This window comes from Drosophila arizonae, chromosome X, assembly GCF_054131065.1.
Source record: "Drosophila arizonae isolate 15081-1271.41 chromosome X, UAZ_ARI_1.0, whole genome shotgun sequence".
Classification (NCBI taxonomy): domain Eukaryota; kingdom Metazoa; phylum Arthropoda; class Insecta; order Diptera; family Drosophilidae; genus Drosophila; species Drosophila arizonae.
The window spans coordinates 6686198-6711059 of record NC_142927.1 but is presented as its reverse complement, the minus strand read 5'-3'; the positions used below and the strand labels follow the sequence as shown (position 1 = coordinate 6711059).

Below are 24862 nucleotides of genomic sequence, written 5' to 3'. Positions count from 1 at the left end.
ATCCCATTCTCATACTCTCCCATTCTCCTAATCTTTCATTCTCCCACTTCCCCATTTCCACCTCCTCCTACTCCTCCTTTGCTACTGCTCGTTTTCTATATCTTATTCGCTTATTTCTAACACTAATTCCCCCTCTCTCTATCATCTTCTCACTTCCCTTCTCCCTCTCTGCCACCCACTCCCACTCTCACTTACCATTTTCGTTGTAAAGTCCCCAGGCACGAGCTCATCATTGATGAACCAACGATAGCTGACCTCCGGCGGATTGGCATCCGCCTGACAGCTGAGTATGACCTCAGCTCCTTCGGGTATGCGTCCGCCAGCCAAGGCGCCGCCCACCACCGAAACGGACACCTTGGGCGCATACTTCACCTCGAGCAGGACCTTGGCCGAGCGATAGGTGCGATCGGCGGTGTTCTGCGCCTGGCACGTGATCGTCGTGTTGTGGTACTTCTTCTTGGGCGCCAGCTTGAGCACCGACTTGGTAGTGACACGTCGGGAATCGGCCAGCGGCTCGAAGAAGCTCTCGGCCGTGAGGACGTTGCCCAGGCCATCGATCCACGTTATTTCGGCCGCCGGCTTGCCGCCCACCGAGACGCACTCGAGCTCGATTTCGCGATCCTCCGTGGTGACCAGATAGTCGCCCTGCAGGATTTTCGGTGCCTCCGGCGGCACGAGCACCGTCAGATTGGCGAAGCGCGAACGTATGCCCTGCTCGCCATGCGGTCCGGGTCCCACCTGGCACTGGTACTTGGCATCGTCGTCCAGCATCAGCGGATAGATGTCCAGCGAGAAGTCGCCCTCCTCGTCGCTGCCCACCATCGAGTAGCGCTCGAAGCCGCTCAGATTGCGATGCTGGCCCAGCCCGAAGTCATCCTTGGTCCACTGCAGTGCGCCGACCTTTTGCATCACGCGGCACGGCAGCGTGACACGAGAGCCGACGACTGCCGTTTGATCCTGCGGCTCCATGGCGAAATGTTGGCCGACATCGCCGTGGCCCTTGAGCTTGAGTCCGCTGCCGTTGTTGTCGTCGCTGGCAGCGCTGTTGGCCGAGTTGCTGGCATCGCTATAGTGTGAGTTCTGATTGGATTTGTTCTTCTTGGATTTGGCCAAAATGCCGCCGGGCAGCACAAACAGCAGCAGCAGCAACGCCAGCTGCTGGCGTCTGCCACGATTCATCTTCATTCTACACGTGGCGAGTTGTTTTAGCCATAGACGTGCTGCAAGGAAGTAAAAAAAAAAGAAAGTCAAATTTTAATATATTTATAAATAAAATATTTAAAAGTATTCATATAATTTAGTTGTTGTCTTAGCTAAATACGCGTTTGTACTGCTTGCTGTTATATATGCGGATAAATAAATACCGTTTAGCCAATACACGCACCACAAGCAAACAATGCTCAGTTGTTATACTGTTCTACTGCATAGCTGATATACACTGAACACTGCTTGCAAGTCGTTGCCGCAAGCAGTGCCACGCAGATCATTTTGTTGCGTTTATTTTATGCGCTCTTTCTTATGCTCTTTACACTCACTCACTGGCCTTTATTATGCAGTCAGTTCTTATTTTATCACATGAATTTTTTGTTGGTCATTCTCTTAATTAATTAACTGCCAGCAAATGCAATTTGCTGCGCTACATATTTAATTGGGCAGCTGGCAGCAAAACGTTGAGCGAATTTAAGCCACATAACATGGATTATTCATTAACAACTGCTGCAGCAGCAGCAGCAGAGGCGCAGCAGCACAGCAGCTGCTGCATTGCATATTTTAAGGCGACAGCTTTGTGGGTCAAGTTTAACCAAATAGAAATGAGAGAGAAAAAGCGTGAAAATTGTGAAAAGCAGCGGCAAACACTGCACAGTGGTTGCGCCCATAGGTCAAAAATAAAAAAAAAAAAGTTGAAAGATTAACATAATAAGTTATCAAGGCAACACAGAAATGTCTAAACTTTTCAAGTGCATCTCGCTTTTGCCGAAAATCTAACGGTAAGTTCTGAAAATAGCTCTGCAACACAGCACACGTGTTCACATTTGACAAGCTGAACGAAAGCAGACAAAACAGAAGCGCACGCAACAAAAATTCATATTTTTGTTTCTTAACCAATTGTTTGTAAGAATAATGGAATTTAAAGCTAATGGTATGTATTTTTTGTTAAAATTAAGGTTTATGTCATTTTACACATTGTGATTGTGAATTGTGTGTTTTAGTAACATTGATTATTGAATGTTTTTTGTGCTCTGTTTTTCATGTTTACCTAAGGTTTTAGTTGTGTTCCCCCCACACGTCTCCAATGTGGTATATGTCATTGTATTCGTCAATTATTTGTGATTTTAAAGACGCATCCATAGTTTGCAAATATTTGCAGACCATTAAGTGGTAAGAAAAAAAAGGTAGCAGTCTGTGCCATTAAGGTTATGTTTCTACAACGTCTCTGACGCTCAGCTGTTCTTTGTGTTTGTTTTATTTCGTGTTCGCCTTTTTTGGTTGTGTTTTATTTTTTTATTTGTAATTTGGCTTTCTTTTGTCAGGTTCTTTTTATCAATGCGAATATTCGCGAATGTTTATTTTTGATATTTGGTGCGCTCAAAAGGGAACTGGTGCCGGCAAAACTAAAATTGTGCTTGATGCAGTGCAAAAACACATTGAGAACAAAGGCTTCACAACCAATTTATGTGATCTAAAAAATGTTGTAACGTATGATTGTAAGAAAATCGCTGCGTATTGGCTAAAATACAAGCGTAACAAAAGGCAATTATTAAAGTGCCAAAGCACATGGTTGGAAGGGAAAAAACGATTCCGTTGAGTAAGGTCAATCAATTGGCAACAAACTCAAATCGTGGACGTCCCAGAAAAATGTTTTTTGAGAGTTCAAATAGGACAAAACGACGAAGGATTGCGGAAATTTCTAAATCTAATGAAATTGTAGCTTCCGCTTTACGATCGGCCACAGTACTACCTGAAGCGACCTCGAAAGTAAATATCATGGAAGTTGTATCGCTTATCATTGAAACCAATTTGTCAAAACACCAATATCTGACTATTAGGAATTTCGTAAATTCATCGGGATATAAAATTAACGTTGATAATTTTCAAAAGTATGCCCTGGAAACTGCCAAAGAACTATTACAAAAATATCCTTGGTATTATCTTCCACCTAGCGTGCACAAAATTTTGATTCATTCAGCTGATATAATTAATTATTGCCTCCTTTCTATTGGGGAATTATCTGAAGAAGCCGCAGAATCCCGAAATAAGGATATAAAAATGTTTAGAAGCCAGCACACCCGAAAAACATCACGCATTGCTACAAACACGGATTTGATAAACAGATTGCTCTTGAGCTCTGATCCATTTATTACAGAGCAGAGAGATTTGCCGTGCAAAGCAAAGTCAAAACTAATGAATTCTTCAATTCAATTATTAGAAGATTAGTTTAATAAAGAAATAGACCAATATTTTTCTTATTTTTGTCTTTAATTTTGTTGGTTTTTGGTTTTTTATTATATTGTGATTTGATAAAATTTTTTTTGTAAGGCGTATAATGAACGGACCACGCCCCTTTTGTTTTAAATTCACTTCCTAAGGTCTTATTATAAAATAAAAAAAAATTCAGCTCGATATCTCAACTGGAACTATTTTTGACCGCTCTCTCCATACAAGCCCAACCACTGTGCACTGGTGACAGCACGACAAAACCAACAAGATAGAAAAAAAAAACAAAAAAAAAAAGAGAGAAAAACAAAACAAAAAAGAAAATCAAGCAAAAATAAATCCAGCTAAAAAATCACTGCACAAGTTTTAGCTTCGCACATCCAGTGCGAGTGTCCGTGCGTATCACTGTGTGCGTGCGTGTGTGTGTGTGTGTGTGTTAGGCAAGCAATCAACTGCAGGCGCGGCGCAACTGTAACCCGTAAATGTGACTGTAACGGTAAATGCTGGCCCTCGCCGCGCTGCAGCTGTGAAATTGAAACATATTCTTGCGCGTGCACTTGTTGTTGTTCTGTGTAGTTGCTGTTGTTGTTGTGTCACTTCTTCTACTTGTTGTAACAACAACGCTCGCACATAGGCAGCGCAATTTTGTGTGCATCCACACACACCCACACACACACACGTATACACTAGAGCACTCGCACACAGATAGAGACATGCACACAAGTTCTCATCAACACTTGTGTGGCCAGCAGGTGGCGCTACTGCGCCCACTCACATACACTTACACACACACACCCACTCACTCTCTCTGTGGTTTGACCTTGGCATTTGTGGTTTTTTATTTTTATACTTTAAAGCCGTGGATAAGCAGGGTACAATGCTTGTGAGCAACTGAACGTAACATAAGGCAGTGGGCAGAGGACAAAGGGCAGAGGGCAGCATAAAGGCAAAAGAAAAGCATAAATAACTTATGCTTTAATAGCAAGACGCATAAGTTCTCCCTAACCAAATATTAATGAGCAGTTCAATGATTAAGCTGAAAATCTGTGCAAACTTTGCAAAGGGGTATTGAAAGAGTCGTACACGCCCTACTAAATCACCCTACACTCACTCACAGCGTTGTATTCAAATTGACAGCAAGAACAAAACACACTGAGCGAAGATAACGGCTTGTTTGCATCCTTTGCTTTGATCGCATCGCGTAGCTCATGCACTGCCCTAAGCATATCGCAGGCGAGTAAAAGAGAAGACAATAGCAAACAGCTAAGCAAAAACGAGTACAGAGTCAGAGTACAGATTGAGCACGCCACAAGGCGTGTGACGTCACAATAGGCGCAAACAATGGGATTGCAATGGAAACCGTCTATTGACACTGCTTTTATTATGTATATGTATACAAATATTTGAGGTTCACAGAATGTCATAAATGTTGTCTAATCAACTGCGGCATTTAGCCATTTATTAAATATGATATGAAGTTATATAGCAGGTTACGCATACGTCGCAGCTAAAGGTTAATTATAGCTAAAGCAAATAGTTTCACACTCACTCAGAATACTACAATATTGATGTAATAAAATGCTTATTTAAGTTGCGGTGCACTCAAGGTGCTTGTCTCAACTATGACGTCACAGCCAAATGCATCCATGTCGAAGCATTGCAAAACTTGCTTTGCTTGTCTTCTGGCTTCATTTTTCATAGTTGCTTCGCACACCATATGTTGCTGCTGCTGCTGCTGCTGCTGCTGCTGGTGTTAACTGTCTCGTCTAACGGTAATGCTAACGATTCCATCAAGTTAGCGCCTTTTGCCTGCAGGAGCCGCACCAAAAACGCGCCAGAAACGCGCTGCAAACGCATTGACCTATCGCGCTCTCTCTCTCACTCTTGCTCTTGTAACTTGTAGCGCTCACTTGGTCGCTCGTCCGCCTGCCGGCAATCAACTTTACACAGCTTTGGCCCTTGCCTTTATTTCATTTTCGTTGTTGCTTCTCACGTTTTTAGTTGTATTTTTTCTCTCTCTCTCTCTCTGACTCTTTTGTTGTTTTTTTTTGTGCTACTCCTTTGCTGTTGCGATTTTGTTCGTTTTGCTTATGTTTACCTGCGCCATGATTTACGGCGTTTGCACTCTGCCATGTGAGTGTGTGAGTGGGAGGGTGTGCCTGTGTGTGTGTGTGTGTTAGTGTTCGCGTCTGGGTCGCAGCTCGTGCACTGTATGATGGTTAGCCACTGGTCGCCATTAGACCAGCTCACCTCGCTAACCCCTCTATCCACCCCCCCTCTCACTACCACTCTCTCTTCCTCCATAGTGCACGTCCTTCTTCTATCCACTCTGGGCAATATGCTCGTCTAAATTATTTAAAATTATAATACAATTTTTATGAGCATTAAAAGCCATGCCAGCCGCCCATCCCCTGCAGCAGTAGAGCCAACCAGAGCCGGAGCCACGGCCAGATCCTGTCTGGCCAAAGTGTTTTGACCATTTCTTTTTATATGTACACACATATGTATATATAAATATGTATGTATATATATATATATTTTTTTTTATATATAATTTTTTTTTTTATGCGCGTGTATTTATTTAGTAGTTTTGTTTTGCTCTCTATCTTTTTGCCGACGTTTTGGTCGCTTTTAGTGGCTCTTTAGGTCGAAAAGTTCTGCAGCAGGAAATGACTCGACATGATTTTATGCACACACATAACTTTTGGTTTGTTTCTCGCTTTTTGTGGGTCTTTCGGCTAGTTAACTGAGCCAACAGTAGCAACAGCCAGGCTACAGGCTGCCTCAATGGCTCAATGGGTTTCCTTTCCCATTTCCATTTCAGCTGCCATCTTTATCGCTCCCTCTCCTTCTCACGCTCTCTCTGTCTCGCCTCCATTAACTGTCTCCCGAATTAAAGTTCCTGTTGCGTGTGGCGGACTTCATCTGGAATTGCCTTTTAATAGCTATAGCTGTCCTATATACATATATATATTTATTTTCTGTTTTCTTCCTTTTTTTTTTTTTGATTTTTTTTTTGTTTTGTTTCGAGCCATAATAATATAAAAGTTGTCTGCGTCTAGATAGCGCTTGCATTTGCCTCGACTAAAACAAAAAAAAAAACAAAAAAAAAAAAACAAAAAAAAAAAAATGCGAAAATTTTCCCATTCAATGGAATTTAGTTTGCCAACTGAATCGATTCGAGTGAATCAATTGAATGTTTTCAACTTGAATAGATGCTAACTTTATACGTTTTTTTTTTCCATACGCATTTACAATTCACTGTTATAGCTTACATAAAGTTAGACAAGTCCCATTCAGATTGTATAGAATATGTGCCAAAGACCTTAGCTCAACTTTACCTAAATGTTGGGCAAATGCGAAAGCAGAAGTTGAAGTTGAAGGGAAGCAAGTTCTGAGTACAGAAATGGAGGATACTAACTATCTACTGGATAGTCATATAAGAGTTCGCATTAAAATGTGAAAAACTAACAAGTGAAAGCGCTGCAGTCGGGAGTGCCTGACTAGCAGATATCCTAAACTCTACTTGACTATCGGAATTTGATTGTTCTCTAACTTTTCTTCCCCTTGGAGTTTCTTCATCGAAATTTCTGGAATATGATGAAAATTGTGAAACTTCATGCTTTTAGTATTCGAAATATGGTTGTCAAATGCCTTAGACTGCAAGAAGTATCGAAATTCCGAAGTATCCTACATTTGCTTGTTAATTACGGAGAAAATTTGAAGTTTTAATCTAAACAGACTCAGGCGGTAGGACTGTCAGTTCGATCTATCGCAAGGTAACATATTAGCAATGGATACTATAGGCTCTACTCTATCTTAAGCTCTATTTTCTTATAGCTACATTCATAGATTTTGTTGCTCGATATTAAATATCATTATACAGGCAACAAAAATGTTAAGGCTGCAAATGATATGCGATATCTATCTATATAAGCTTATGTACATGTATATACTATACACATTGGTATGTATGTATGTATATCCTAGGCCCCTTTCGCTCCGCTCCGCTAATTGAGTTTGGGCCACAAATTTGGTTGGCATTTGGAATGTGAAGTGTGTTGAAGCGAATTGAATCTCACATGAGTCTCGGCTGGCTATGATTACATTAACGTTTGACATGTCCACCCACAGTTGCAGGACCTCTCATGGACACGCACACAGCGAGCTACACTCATAGGACCTTTCAGCTGAGCTGAGTCCTGCCGCTGCTGCTGCTTATAATATGCAGGATTTTGTTATTAATATTCAATTAAAAGGCCATGGCGAAGGCTTTTGGGCATGGCAAATGTTTTTTCGGCATGGGCGTGGCAGCAGCCTCTTGCTGCTGCTGCTGCTGTTGCTGCTGCTAATTTCACTGGCTGATGAATTTATTGAGTTGAGGCTGAGCAAACAACAACAAAAAAGAAACAATGAAGCGCCGCACGCCCCAAACATCTTGTCAGCGTCATGTGGCAGGCGCTGCTAATTTATGACCAAGGCAACAACAGCCAACAACAACAACAAGAACTTGAACAACTACATGATTTTGTTAAATTTGATTAGAATTTCTGGAGCCGTCGCCATTGGCTTCGAGTGTATAGAACATTTAATGGGGCGTTTATGCGATTTTCTAATTGTTTATTCAGTGCAACAAGCAAACGCACGCACACGTATTGTGTGGGCGTCACTTGAGGCGTTCCGGCTGGGCGTGGCCGCATCTTTTGTCGCTTCAGCATGCTGCGGCTGTGCCTTCAACTTTGTTGTAAACTTCCGCTGCCAAAGGATAATAAACATATGACAAGCAGCCAGGCCGCGGCGGCTACCCCCAGCAGAGCAAGAGAGAGGGAGGGGGGGAGAGCGGCATACAGGCACAGACAAGTGTGTGTGTGTGTGTGTTTGTTTGTGTGTCATTAGCGTTTTTCGTGCCATGTGTTTCAGTTTGCCTTTGCGGCAGCATTTTCCGCACGTGCGTTGCCACAACAACTACAGAAACTACAGCAGCAACAACAACAACAACAACAGCAACAGCATTGGGCACCTTCCTAACAAGAACAACAACAACAACAACAACAACAACAACAACAACAACAAAAACAACGATTGTTGACAATGTCTGCAATTACAATAAACAAAACAAAACGCAGCTAACGCTAACGGCTCTTCCGTTGCTGCCTCAACAACATTTTGTCCGGCCGTACGGGGCATAGTGTGGTATGTGGCATGTGCGGCATGTGGCCGGGTGCTGGGGCAATGAAAATAGGCAAAGCCAGGCGCAAACATTGTCAATTTGCAGCTAAGCACAGAAACTTCAACAACTGCAATCAATCAAAGGACGTCAAGGCAAGTGAGTACAGGGTAGCTGATAGTCGTGCATAGTTGCCTTAAAGCTACCTGGCTCATAGACTTGCTTCCTAACCTTAATTACAACTAATGAGAGCTTTATAGCTCTGCATTGGTGTTAAAGACTTCGAGTTTACACGAATACAGGGTAACTGTTAGTCGTGCTTTGTGTATTTTGTGTGAAACAAATTAAACAAAGTGTGACTTGGTATACCGTAAGATTAACTCAAGTACGGCTAAATGTAGCTATCTTTAACTAATCCTTTAGTACAGGGTATTAATAGTCGAGCAACTTAGTTTTTTTAAAGTGTGTGGAACAACAAACGAAATTAATTATGAAATTCAAGGTAAAATGCATAAAATAGCAGTAACATGTCGAGAGCTATGCTTCCACTCCAAAAGTACAGGGTATTAAATACGAAAAATTGTTATATATTACAGGGTATTTCTAGTTACTTGAAATGGCTACAATTGGTCAATAAACGGGGATTACTAAATATTGAATTACATATGAGTAATACAAATTTGAGAAATATTAGACAAAAATTACAGGGTATCCACTACTCAGCTATAATTTTTTGTTTCTGCCAACAATTGGTAAATGAATATTTGCAATATTCAATCAAATACATTTCAAGTATGCAAAGTTTAAGAAATATACCCAAAATACAAATGTTACAAATATTACAGGGTATATAGGTATGAGCTCCACCATTTCAATAGTCAGTCACTTTACGAAATTGGCTAAACATAATTAGTGAAAAGTCACTTAAGGAGTCCATTTAGCCGGGAGTTTCGGTCTCGGTTCGTACTACATATGGAGCGGTATCTAGTTAACTAGATCACAATGGTTATTAGCTCACCTAAAGCCGATTCTTATCGGTGCATTAACAAACATAAACCTTGCACCTAGACGCCATCTGGCGCAAATATTTATTCGCTCGCACTTTGGGTCAGCTAAGGCCATGAGCTTCGCGCCGCTCGTTTGTTGTCGCAGCTGGCGTCGCAGTTGGCGTCGCAGCTGGCGTCGTTGCTGGCGCCGACTGCGGCTTGCTTTATTGTTATAGAGCAAACAATTTCATGTCATCCGCAATTAGGTAGACTTTGGACGCCTCAGCTGAGGGCGAGGCAGAGGGGCGTCTGGCTTACGCTTCAGTCTGCGACTCGCGAGCTCGCGCTATTATCGATTTAATTGCGAGCCGGCAGAGAGCGAAGTCCCAACTGCTAAATCAAGGTGGGCTCTGGCCGGTGGGTGGGCCCTGGAAGAAGGCGTGGGCGAGGGCAACGTCATATGCATAACAAAAAAAAGAAAAAACTAACTAGCACTAGTCAGAGTTGAGACTGAGCATTGAACACACGTAAAACACTTGCAAGACATTCGTAAAAGATTCACAAATTATTCAATACAATATTCTCAAAACATTATATCCATTCACTTCTGATACAAGGCATTACAAAGCATTCGCTAAGTGCTTAGAAGACATTCATAAAGCAGTCACATTGATAAGAGATTCACAGATTTACTTTACGTCTTATCAAATATCCAATATTAACAATATATTCACAAAATAGTCTCAAATGATTCATATCTTTCTGATTAAAAAAAAAAAAGAAAAATAAACAAAAAATAAACCTTCATTGCATTCCCATTTTATTCATATTATATGTATTTTGATGGCATTCACAGAACTCATATGAATATGAGTCAAAAGTACAAACATTTCTTTACAAAATATTCACAAGCAGAGATGCATGTATTCATAAATCGTTCACAAATTTATTCAACTGCCGATTCACATTCAAATCTTTTACAAACGCAAAATTAGATTCAAATTTTTCATTTCTTTAAAACTAGCTTTGATTCATTCTCGATTCAATCACAAATCTGTTTTCTCTGTGACTTTCGCCGAGTGCATTTATGAATTAATTATTCACTCGCTCGGTGCACACATATTTGCCAAAACAATTATTTAATTAAATTTGAATTCCATTTCGAATTTCTGTTGCGTGTTTTCAGGCATTCAAATGTTATTCGCACATTCAAAGTTATGAATGCAACTGGTGAGATCCATAGGAATGCATATACTCATAAATGTTTGCTGTGCTTTTTCAACTGTGAATCGGTGCTTACACTGTTCCCTAAGTGGAGTGGGAGAGAGAGAGAGAGAGAGATAGAGAGATAGAGAGAGAGAGAGAGAGAGAGAGAGAGAGAAGAAGGGAAACATGAGAAGAGAGAAAGAGGCTTTAAGTGCAAGGCGAATTGCCTTTACATGAGTTGATGAAAATCGCATAGAAAGGCGCTTGACATGGAACTGAAGTAGAGAGAAGGCGAAGACGCGGAGAGGAAAATTGAGGGGAGAACGAGAGAGTAAGATATGGAGGTGAGAGACTGTGGAATAAGTATATGAAAGCGAGAGAGAGAGAGAGAGAGAGAGAAAGAGAGAGAGAGAGAGAGAGAAGGAAAGATAGAGAGAAAGGGAGACAGAGAGAAAGCTAGAGAGTGAGAGAGACAGATGAAGACAAAACGACAGAGATAAATGAAAAGGTAGAGAAAGAGAATATAGGAACAAGGAGAGGCGAATTAAGAAAGAGACGGGATAATTGCATATACGCATTCATGTGTATGTATTCATTACAAACACTCACTCATATGGGAGACTCCTCATATGCAGATCTGGCTGCAGTTCTCAGCAATTTCTGATTTTGCAGCTTACCTTTCACATTGATTTGCATATATTGGTAAACTTTTGGAACTCACTTTGAATATTTCGGATTCTTTCGCTTGCTTAAACTGGATACTTTTGAATTTTCATTAATTTCAGTTTGATTCGATTCGAGGCGATGCGATTCGATTGCTGTTGGCTGGGCATGATTCATTGATTGATGAATTGATTCAATTCAAAAATATCGCTGATTTATTAACTATGCTCACGCTCACATGTCTGTGTACGTATATGGATGTGTGTGTCTTTTTTTGTGTATACGTGCATACATACATACATATGTACATACATCTTTACAAATATGTATGCAGTGCGTTTTGCTCGTTTGTATTCATTTCTGCGTGAATGATTCATTCAACGTCGACTGCGCGCCCTCATTCATGGTCGTATCTGCTCTCCCTCTCCCTCTCGCTCTCACTTTGAGTGAGTGAGTGAGTGTGTGTGTGTGTGTGTAAGGGTTGTGTTTAAAAAAGAAATTGTTTATTATGCAGCGAGCGCAGGAGCGCGGCAACTCCTTCACATGTGCTGGGTCTCACATGCAGCTGGTGGGGGCGTTTGAGAGGGGGCTGGGGCTAAGGAGGGTGCATAAAAAACGGAGCCAAAGGCGCGGCAACACATGTCCGCGTCCGCCTTGTCGCCTTGGAGGCCAACGGCGCGTCCTGCTGCTAGGCAGATGGCGCCTTGTTGCACATGAATAGACACGCACGCACAGGCACGCACACACAGATAGAGAGAAAGTGGGAGAGAGAGTAGCATAGGGACACACACATAGGCATACACACATATAAACTGGATAACTCCAAACAATGTTTTTGCTTTTGTATGAACAAAAGATATGATTTGGCTGAGCAGCCAGTGTAACGTTTACGAATTGTTAAGTCCGATGACGTATATATTGTAGAAAGCTGAATCACAATAAGCAACAGACGAAGTAACGTTTACGAATTGGTATGCTTCGATAAAGGCAAAAGATTTAGCAACAGCCTGTGTAACGTTTACGAATAATTGAATGTAGATAAAGATAGATAATGAAAGCAAAAGAAAGAAATCAAATTTTAGTTAGTTAAGATTTAGTTGAGTTAAGATTTAATTGAATGTAGATAGAGATAGATAATGAAAGCCAAGGAAAATAATCAAATTTTAGTTAGTTAAGATTTAGTTGAGCAGCCAGTGTAACGTTTACGAATTGCTGAAACTTCATAAAAGTAAGCTAAGAGTATAACAGCAAGCAATAGCTAAGTCAAATGAACTTTTTAGACACATATCAAGCGCGGCAGTCAGTGCAACGCTTACGAATGCACAGCAAAGCAGAAGGGCAGAGAATAGCATATGCTCGTGTCTCAAAATGCAATTTATTGTTACCTTCTTTGTTGTTGCTGCTTGTGCTTAGTCTCTATAACTCTATCTTTATAATAGCTGCTGTTGTTTCTGTTGTTGCTGTCCTTGTTGTTGTAGTTGCTGACTGGTTAAAAGCAACACAAAATTGCATTAAATTAAATAAAGACCCATATTAGGCATGCCTTTACGTTGAAGGTGTGCGCCCCGCTCTCCAAACTATAGCCTGCATATGTGCGCTCTTCCTCTAGCGCTTGGATCAATAACGGGCACAAAGTTGCTAGCTAAGTAACAACAACAGCAACAACAACAACAACAAATAGCAACAACAACTGGCACAACACTGTTATACAAAAGGGTTATACGTCTCGTCTATGGCAAAACGTTTACCAAGTCCATTTACTGCCATTTGAGCTAGAAGGGGGCGCTGGGCCGACAGGGGACGGGGGGTCGGCAGGAGGCAGCTTTCAGTTTAGTTGGGTGCAACGGAAAGCATTTCTAATGCATGCAATGTTGTTGTGGTTGTTATTGCTGTTGCAGTTGTTTTAGTTGTTGTTGTGCTAGTTGCTGTTGTTGCTGTTGTTGTTGTTGTTGTGGTTGTTATTGCAGTTAAGTCAATTTAGCAGCAACAACAATAAAACAAAACACAGCTACAAAAAAAAAAAAAAAAAAAAAAAAAAAAACAAAAAGCGAACAAAACTGAATACTGCATAACAATAATAATGACAACAACAACAGCAACAACAACAGCTAACAGCAACAATAATAATAACAAATGCATACAATGTGCACTAAATGGTGCTAAACTTTTACTTCTTCTGCTTCCTCTGCTTCTATTTTTTAACGTTGTTTATGTTTGTCGTGCGATTCGCTGGGTTCGCATTGTTGTTGTTGTTGTTGTTGTTTTATCGGTAATTTAAGAGTTTTTGGAAGAGTAAACGAAAATATCGAAAAGTCAGGAAAGTCCAATAGTAATCTGAGTCCTAGATTTACTATGTATGTATGTATATATAGATGGAGAACGTATATGCTATTATTTAAAAGCAATGAAGCTGCCATTACAAAAAATGCAATTAGTAAAATAATTATACTGTTTTCAGTATACATATCTCCCATCCTATCATACATTCAACCTATACTATTTGAAAAATTATATAAGCTTAATTTCTAAGGTTTCTATTTATTCATTCTATCAATCCTTCTATCTTACATCCCATTATAGCAAGATATTAGATTTTATTTGAATTATTATATTTTATACAATATTGCGAGTCTTTTATGTATTCAATCTATAATATGATATATTATATAAGTTAATATTAAAAACATTTCAGATATCTTTTTCCATTCTATCAATCACTCTTACTATTACTTTGAGATAGAAGTCCTTCAGATAATAATCCATATATTTGAGAGAATAATCCATACATATGTACATCTATCAATTAATCGTTCTATCAAACTATCAATGGTGCTCTTTACACATACATATATTTTTATATATATATAGATTCTATTCTACTCTACATATATGAAATATTTCAGGCTTAAGGTATTTTTTTTTGTAAGCAGTCAATTAAAAATAAATTAAAAATTCTCTAACATGTCAATTATAGGCTGAAATTATCGACAGTGTCATCGATAACATGATAAAATTTAGAATTTTTCAATTCTGTTGGCTCTATGCCAACAGAAACTTTTATTTAGTTTAGTTAAAATATGTATTAACATAAGCTCGAATACCAATTCCGCTTCCATTTCGCAAATGTTATGCCCGATACATTTACAAGCGATGACACTATCGATAGTCTGCCATCAACAAAGAAATAATCCAATCCCACAACTAACAGCGCTTAGTCCCAGATCATAGTTCACAAGCTTCCCATAGCTGCATAGCTGGGCTATGCACAGAGATTTGCCTAGTAGCTATAAATCGATCCGCTTCTGGGCAGCCCTTGGCTCTGGCGCGTGTCTCTGTTGGTTGTCTCTGTCTGCTTGGTTGCTTTGCCGCGTTATCCGTTATCCCTTTGTCGCCATCGAATGGTATGGCAACCGCGGGAGCTTCCATCGATTTGGCCGCATTTCAAGTGCACCATTTTCTTTTATCTTTGCTGTTGCTTTTTCCCGTTTTGCTTTCATTCTTCACTCCAATTTTTTTTTTTGCGATTTTTCTTCTTTTTTTTTTTTGCATATCGCGACGCGACATTTGCATAAGCTCGCATGGAGCCGCATGTATCGGCAGCCCAAGCGGCTTCGACCCCACCTAAAAGTTGCCTCTATGCCCGAGCGACATCCATCTATATTTTCCAACCGATATGCTATGCGATATATACATATATGCATATATGCGTTTGCGTGTATGTGTGTGCTAGTGTAGTATATATTAATATATGTATGCATGTATGTATGTATATAGACGAGTACATGCCTCTGCACTTTATTATTTACTGCATTTTCAATAACGTCGCCGTCGTCGTCGTCGTCCTAGCTGTTGTTGTTCTTGCTGTCGAGCGGCGTCCACTCATGCGCAAGGACAAAATGCATTTAAATTGATTGAAGGCGCGCGCCAAAGATAACTAATCAATAAATTATTGAAATATTATGCGAGTCGCCTTTGCAGCCGGAAAACTTTTTATCAAACAGCACATTAAATGCCAAACCAAGCAAAAACCAGAAAGAGGTGGAAGCAAAGAGGAGCAGCACTGAAGTTTGCTTCGAGTGCAGTTAATAGCATTTGGCAAGCAGCGCAAGAGGAATATTAAAAATATATAGAATATATATATGTATGTATATATATATTTAAAAATTAAAAATCAATAAGAGACATTCAATAAAAAATATGATTGCTTTGGTATTGAAATAAGTTTCAAATGTTCTATTTAATTATTTATTACTGCTAAGTTGAAAGTTGACAGTAGAAAAAGGGAGAGTGAGAGAGAGAGAGAGAGAGAGGGAGAGACTGGGTAAGAAGGCGAGAAAAAACAAAGAGAGGGTAGTAAGGAAAGAAAGATATAGAGAGAGATAGAGATAGAGATAGAGATAGAGATAGAGATAGAGATAGAGATAGAGATAGAGATAGAGATAGAGATAGAGATAGAGAGAGTGATGCAGGGAGCTTGATAATTGAATCCACTCAATAATCTATGATACGACGTTGTGTATAAACATTATATATCTTATATATAGATTTTTAATAAATATGTAAATCATGTATATATAGAATTTATATAAATAATTTTTGTATATACATATATCTATATATAGATTATAACCATTAAGTATATAACAATAATAGTCAAGTTAATATATCGTTGATTTAATACCTAGTCCATATCGATTCCAGATCTGTATATATACATTAATCAATATTTATAGATTACATATACTACATACATCTATGATATATCGCTTCCTTATATTGATTTCATATTGAATATATACAACAGTTTAATATAGTTATTTATAGATATCGGAATAAATTATTTGATATCGATCATCAATCGATTATATTATAGAATAAGATATATAGTGTATCGTTATTCAATCGAGTAAAAATTTATAATTTATATGTATCTATCTATCATAAATATATGCAAAAATATTGTATTATTCTAAGATACAATATATATATAGTAATAATATTATTGAGTATCTAAATTAATAATATTACTGAAATGTATCGATCAAATATTTTGATTATATGTATGATATCTCTATTCATATCGATCATATATATATTTTGACATCATTCATATCCCAAAGGAATCTGATAGCTAGATTCACTCAACTTGACTTATCTAGCATATACAGTGACGAGCAAAACTGTAACACGAATTCATTGTTGCAACTTCAAGAGTCTGTATTTTTGCTTCTACTATATGGATGTTTAAGATCTTAATTTTATTTTGTTAGTATGGTATTTAGCTGTCTTACCTGAAAGTTTGAAATCATTCGGTTGGCTGGAATAATTATAAGAAATAAAAATGTAAAGAAAGTCAAATGTTACAGTTTTGCACCCGGGTCATTTTTCAACAAATGTATTTATTAATAATTTTTTAATAATTAATGCATAGCACTTTTGACTTTTTTTGCTCATTAATATCATTTGCCATCATTTTTGTGTACCGTCGCACCATTTCAGCAAAGTCGCGCACCAAATGTCCTTGTTCCTCTCCAACAGCTCTTTCATTCCATTTGGAGCCACCCATAATTCGCAAGCTGCGATTTCACATGACTCCATATATTTTCAATGATATTCATGTCTGAAGAGTATTCAGGACACTTCAGGGACTTGAATCCTTGCCATATTATCCACTTTTTGACCAAATTAGACGTGTTCTTTGAGTCATTGTTCTGCATTTTTCAGTAGTAAAACCCATATGTTCACTTAATTCTCCCAAATTCTTTTGTAAAATGATCAGGTATTGCTCATGAAACGTTATTCCATCGATTAATACCAAGAGTCCAGCACAATTTTTGTTTATTCTCCCCCAAACCAAAAGAGAGCAGCCACTGCGCTTGACAGTTTGCCTTACTGTAATGTTACAGTCAACAGACTGGACTGTAGGAGCATTTAGCTAATGCCAGAATTGTCCATATGACTTGAAACTGTTAATATAGTCAGATGAAACAATGAACAACCATTTTGAGTCATATGGATAATCTCGGCATTAGCATAGAGATCCTACAGTCCAGTCTGTTGACTGTAACATTACAGTAAGGCAAACTGTCAAGCGCAGTGGCTGCTCTCTTTTGGTTTGGGGGAGAATAAACAAAAATTGTGCTGGACTCTTGGTATTAATCGATGGAATAACGTTTCATGAGCAATACCTGATCATTTTACAAAAGAATTTGGGAGAATTAAGTGAACATATGGGTTTTACTACTGAAAAATGCAGAACAATGACTCAAAGAACACGTCTAATTTGGTCAAAAAGTGGATAATATGGCAAGGATTCAAGTCCCTGAAGTGTCCTGAATACTCTTCAGACATGAATATCATTGAAAATATATGGAGTCATGTGAAATCGCAGCTTGCGAATTATGGGTGGCTCCAAATGGAATGAAAGAGCTGTTGGAGAGGAACAAGGACATTTGGTGCGCGACTTTGCTGAAATGGTGCGACGGTACACAAAAATGATGGCAAATGATATTAATGAGCAAAAAAAGTCAAAAGTGCTATGCATTAATTATTAAAAAATTATTAATAAATACATTTGTTGAAAAATGACCCGGGTGCAAAACTGTAACATTTGACTTTCTTTACATTTTTATTTCTTATAATTATTCCAGCCAACCGAATGATTTCAAACTTTCAGGTAAGACAGCTAAATACCATACTAACAAAATAAAATTAAGATCTTAAACATCCATATAGTAGAAGCAAAAATACAGACTCTTGAAGTTGCAACAATGAATTCGTGTTACAGTTTTGCTCGTCACTGTATATCCAATGGGGTAGTATGTAGTATTTCGTAAATACTAATACCTGAATCGCCATTGGGCTTACTTAGCCGTGCTTCCTAACTAGCTATCAAATAGTTGTGCAACACTGATTTCATGCCTAACGTCCGACATAGGCAATAAAACTAAAGTTCCGCTCGTATATCCCTTAGCTCTCATATCAATTGTACAGCAAAGCAAAGCTTCAAGCCTAAGCGAGTGACTGATGTGATATGCGACCAAAAATATTTGAATTGCTGAAAAGGCTATCGTATAAGCATACATACATCTACATGTGTATGTATGTGTCTATGTATGTCTGTGTGTATGTATGTCTCAAATATGTTTATTTGAAGTTAGCTGGTTTTTAAAGCCGTAACCCTAACATTGTGGCAGCTGCCACTTTGCCACAAGACACAATCAGTGGCACGCTACGCCCGCGTATTGCCTCAATGGCCGCACATGTGACCAGAGTACATAAAAACAATGCACTGGCGACACGCGACAAGCAGCCAGGCCCAAGGACTATAAGCAACAAGAAAGGACCAAGGGTTCGGTCGGCTCGACTGGCAGGGTGTTGGAGTAGAGGTAGCGGTAGGGGTAGGGGTAGGGGTAGGGATAGGAGTTAGGGGTTAGGGGTGGGATGGCGAGGCGGCTTTGTTACTGAACCGCTAAGTTCTAACGGAAACTTTCAGCGACCGCAGCGACCACGTAGCCACAGCCAGTCATAGCCGCCAACTAAACATTACGCATACGCCCGGTTGGCCGCACAACTGTCTCTATCTGTGTGTGTGTGTGTGTGTGTGTGTGCGTGCGAGAGTGTATCTGTGTATATGTGTGTATTATGTGGCTAAATGGCCGGGGACGCTACTTAGGCACCGATATGCTGGAGGGTGTTGGTACGCCAGTGGACTGCGGTAAGCATATATAGCAGCAGGCCGCAGCAGCAGCAGCAGCAGCAACAGGAGCAGAAGCAGGAGGCGTAGAAAGCAGCAGGAGCAGCTGGCAACTCTCTCACAAAAGCGAGCACGACCTTTTCACGAATTCATTGTCAAGCGGGTAGCACAGCGACAGAGACAGACAGTGAGGGAGAGAGTGAGAGGTAGAGGCAGACTGGACTATGAACAGTTCCGACGACCTTTCCCCACTTGATGCCCATTATGTCCGTGTATGTGTGTGTGTGTGGGCGAGAGAGACTCCACTGTCGACTGTCAGGCACTTCAAATGCTTTATTTTTTTTATCATTATTATTATTATTTTAATTTTTTTAATTTTTTTTTTTTACGACGACGACGACGAAGCGTTTATTAAAACTAATTAAAATGTTTAAAACATTTATAGAACAAACGCAAGACGTCAAGTGGCAAACAATGGGCCAGGCCGTCAAGTACCAGCCAAAACGAGGCTCGTGTCGCGGCCTCTCACTCTCGCACTCAATCACACCCTCTCTCTCTCTCTCTCTCTCTCTTCCCCTTCTCTGTCGCTCCGCCTGTGTCCTGGCCGTAGCTTAATTGCGACAATTAAGTTGGCAACAATCATTTTCCAACTTGGCCAGCGAAAGTTTTTATCGTTAAAAAAAAAAAAAAAAAAAAAAAAATTGAAATAAAAAAAAAAAACAACTAAACGAAATTGAAAAAAATATTGAGGGAGAGAGAGAGGGAGAAGAAAAAATTAAACAACGTTGGCGTGTGATGATGGAAAATGTAATTTTCTCTTCGCCTTTCCCTTAAATGACTACGAAAATGCATAAATAAATAAAGACGGTGCAGGCAATTGAGAGTGGGGCTATCGGAACTCGGGCGGCATGCTTCGGCCATATATTATGCATTAGTAGCTAACTAAGAGAGGACCAGTGTTGGTAAATGCTTAATTATTTGAGAGGTAATGTCTGTGTGAAGGAGAGAGAGAGAGAGGGAGCACATATTTTAGGACTCATAATTTGAATTTGTAATTCAAACTATTTCTGTTCGATTGTCTGTTACATTATTGAATAATGCAGTGTTGCTAAATGCGATATACATAAATATATATATGTATACATTGAATATGTCATGTTGCCATCTGATATTGTATAGTATGATGTATTCAATATACAATAAAACCTACCTATTTTAAACATCCTTATGAAACCGCTTGGACATTTACAGTGTTAGTAAATGCAGTATAAATCCATATGCTCTTTATATGCCACCTCTGTGAAGTGTGGGTAAAGCCTCTATATTTATGTATTCAATATACAATCTATCTACTTATTTTAAATATCCTTATGAAACCGCTTAGACATTTACAGTGTTGGTAAATGCCATAAGTGCTTCAAGCTTTTGCTGAGCAACCTTTCTATGCACACTTTGAATATTTAAACCAATCTTTGCTTTATCCCAAAATAGATTACTCTAATTATTGAACTACATTCATTCTGAGAAGAAAACCTTAAAGCGCTGCTCACACTACATACACCTATATATTTATATGTACATATATATCTCAAAATGTATTTTTGGCACAATATGAAATCTTTGCAGATATGAGCGCGTCGCTTGCTCAAAGTGCCAAATAAATAAATAATGAAAAATGTCGATAAAAAAGAACAGAAGAAAATAATAAAAAAAAGAAAAAATAAATAAAAATATATACAGCTTAAAAAAAAAAAAAAAAAAAAAAAACAATCGCAATGCCTTTGCTGGTTGTGGGCAACGTTAAGGCGCAGCACTACTACAGCCGCTGCCCCTACCCCTACCCCCTACCGCTCCCCTCTCTGCTTGGCGCAATCGCCATTTTGTTGTCAACGCGTCGGCCGCGAAAGGAAGACGATTTGCAGCCATTTGTCATGTTGGGCCGGAAGTGCTGCCGCAAATACTCACATATATATATACCTATCTATATATATATATATATATATATATATATATATATATATATATATTGTAGATATATATGTATACGTAATACTGTAATCGCGTTTGTTGTTGGGTTTGGAGTGGGTCGTTGGGGGCCGGCTGGAGCTTGGTGTTAAAATATATAAGCAGTAAATAAGCTTAAAAGCCGTAAGCAAGCAAAGCGGCGGAGGCTGCCTCTATCGCTGCTCCTGCTACTGCTCCTGCTCCTGCTCCTGCTCCTGCTGCTGGGCCAGCTGGCAATTTATGCGTCTTGATTCTTCACACATGCAGGATTTCCTTGCCAGTTGCCAGTTGCCCCACCCCCACCACCCAACCCCGCCCACACAACTTCTGAGCAGCGTTGGAAATTGTAAAAAAAAAAAACAACAAACTTTTGTATTGCTCGCTGTAAATTTCGTTTAAAAGGCGCGCGCCAAAACTTCTGGCGGCCTCGATAGACTTCTCGGGTTTATGGGTTGCTCTTTGTTTCTACGCTTCGCTTTATTTATATTTTTTTTTGCCTCACTCCTCTCTCTCTCTCTCTCTGCTTCTTCTCTTATCCACTTGGTGTGTGTTAGTGTGTGTTTTGTTTTGTTTCCAGCAATTTATTCAAATTGAGTTTGCGACTGCAGCCATAACTCAAAGTGAACTGTGCGCGTTCCCGTAGTCCTGAAATTTGGTGCGCTGAAATATTTGCGCGTTGTACAGCACTGGACGGCGAAAGCAGGTGTTGATGGCTCCATTTTGATGGCCAGCAGCCGGAAGCCGCAAAAGTGCGTGAGTCATAAAAATAAACCACCAAACAAGAAAAGACTTATCCACACAAGTACACAGTAATACACACACACACACACACACACACAATCACACACACAGACAGAGAGCTAAGCTAAACAAGTTGAATTATGCGATTTTGGCAGTCAATCGTAATGCGAATTGAGCGGAAAAGCAAGCAAGTTAGATAAAGTGTGATAGAGAGAAGGGCAGGGAGAGAGGGAGAAGCAGAAAGAAGCCGAAGAAGCGACACAGCTAGCACAATTGTTGAGAGAGACCGGGAGCGAGAGGGAGAGATTGAGAGTGCTAATGTAGTTTGTGAACTTTTTGTTTTTGGTGGGAGTGGGAAAGCATTTGATACGGATCTCAAAAAAAAAAAAAACAAAAAAAAATAAACTTTGGGCAGACAAAACGAAAAGCACCATTAAAATAATATTACTTTAATAATAATATGCGGAAATAGTCGACGCAAATGATAATTGTCAATGCAAATTTTGGGTTATTAAGACAGTGATGAGGTGTTTGGGTGTTAAAGCTGAATAAATTATGTGTACACACACATACATACATATATATAGAAATTATCTTTTAAGCTCGCTTTATCTGCTGTTTTCTGCTTCACATTTCGTTTGACAATATTTTCTCTCTTCTCTTGCTCAATAAACTTAGTTATTTTTTTTCAGTATTAGCTTATTGCTAACATTTTTCAGGTTTCTCTCTTGCGCTTCTTTCGTTTCGTTTGCTGTTCTACTTATTTATCCTTTTTCTTGCACATTGTGCTTTATTTGTGGTATTCCTCTTGCCTTTCTCTCGAGCTGCTTTCGCTTTATTTTCGCTTTGTTCTTTCATTGCTGTCTATGCTTCATCAGCTTGTCTCTCTAATGCGCTTCCTTCATTTCATTTTCGCCTACTTCTTGGTTGCTTCTTCCTGCTTTCCTTTGACATCATCAGCTTCTGGCTTCTCTCCTGCATTTCTTTCTCTTCATTTTCCCTTACTTCTTCAAGGCAAGCCTCTTTTAAAAAATATTATTTATATTTCTCATGCTTTCCCTTACTTTACAAGCTTCTCAATTGCTTCTCTCTTGCTATTAGCTTGCTTCTCTCTTACGTTTGTCTCTTGTCCTTTCATCCTTCATAGTGGGTTTTGCATATCTTTTCATTTAGCTTCTTGCTTGCAGCATTAAAAACTTCTCTGTTGCTTCTCTCTTGCAGACTATCTTTTATGCTCTTCGTGTGCTTGAGCTTCTTTCTTCTTCTCTATTTTGTATTGTTACTTACTTTTTGCATTGCTTTTATTACTGCTCTGCAAACTTCTTGTCTTTGCTTCTTTCTGCCTCTTCCATTATATCTCTATCTCTCTCTCACTCCCTCTCTCTCCCTTTTCTGTTGCCTTCTTTTATAAATGTACTCCTTATTCTCGCTTCTTCTTGCCTTCTCGTTCTCTCCCAGCCCCTAAAGCCGCTTCGCACGTTATGTGACCCTTCCTTTTGGTGGAGCTTAAGATGGCAGCTTCTTTCCTCTACCTGGTCACATTTACAACTTATATAAGGCATGTGTAGCATGTGACTTATGTACATTACTACATATATACATATATATATGTATGTGTTTAAGCCCTACGATATGCTTTAGCCTTCACATGCATTTTGGCCAAAAACTTCAATGTGTCATTAGGGCTGAGCAGGCGCTTGATGCGGCTACTTGCCACTTGCCACCTGCCACCTGCTACTTGCCACTTGCCACTTGCCAGTTGCCAGTTGCTATTTGCTGTTAGCTGCGGGCACGTCTTGGCTGCATGTGTGCCACGCCCCAGCTGGCGCATTTTTGCAGCTTTTTTCTTAGTTTTTTTGGGCACATCACGTGCTGCTGGCTCTCGATGGAGTCCTGACGCTAGCTAGCCCCAGCTGCCTGTGGCCATAAAACGTGGCCCGGGGCCACTGAACAAAGCACAACTTTTAAACGTATCAATGCGATTTATGCAGCGACAAAATGTAACGGCACAGATACACACACACACACACACACATACAGAGAGAGGTGAAGGCAAAAGTGTGAGGTAAAATGCAAAATAAATTGGCAGCTACCTTTGGCTGCCAATCCACAGATTCTTCAGCGTTCTCTTTGTTGCATGCTGTTGGGCAATGGACACAAGAATGTAAGAGTCAAAGAGCAGCACGACTGCCACATACTCTGTAAAAAGCTAAAAAGGCAATAAATGCAAGCATGCAGTTTGTGGAGACTGAAGTGGCAGTTGAAACTTGTCTAAAATAGTTTCTATAGGGTCGATCTGCTAGTTGAGCTAATTTTAGCTTGTTTAAAGCTAAATATGGCTTATAGGGCTAGCTAAAAGTGTTTCACAGGTCTCTGTTTTTGTTGCTTTGCATCTGAGAATACCGCTAAGCATACTCTACAGGGTATCATTGTATATTGGAATAATGGACAGCCAAGCTCATCATCTACCTCTCAATATGTCTAAGTTTTTGTTAAGATCATATTGTAGCTTCACAACTATGGTCAATACTACGCCTTAGTATACAAGTAGACCCTGTACCCTGTACCCTGTAATACTAAATACATATTTACAGGGTATGCGTACAGTGATTTTGTGAATAATCGATATCCAACCTGATTGGCTACCTCATAATATCTCCAAGATTCGCTCAAGATCATATCATAGCTATAAAATAAAGTTTAAAAACATACAGGGTATGCATAAGTTGAAATGATCAGCAAGCAGCTACTTTGACTATCTGTCACTCCAATATATATCACTCCAGTATATATCACAGCTACCTAACTAAGCAACGCAAGCCAACCGCTAATATTAGTTAAAAATATACAGGGTATATGAAAGTTGGAATAGTCCATAGCCATTCACTTTGGCAATCTCTGGAATTGCCTAATTCTCAACTCAATATCCTATCCACTCAAGTCTATCTAACTAAGCAACGTAAT

The 24862-nt window shown here is 39.5% G+C and overlaps 1 protein-coding gene across 1 annotated transcript in view; it reads right to left on the bottom strand.

The window, feature by feature from the left end:
* Positions 1–24862, bottom strand: part of kirre (kin of irre) — a 66226-nt gene that overhangs the window by 6666 nt on the left and 34698 nt on the right. The window contains exon 2 of the mRNA XM_089475652.1: positions 196–1220. Coding sequence (XP_089331778.1) covers positions 196–1185 — 990 coding nt within the window. The 5' untranslated portion in view covers positions 1186–1220. The remainder of the gene's footprint in view (positions 1–195; positions 1221–24862) is intronic.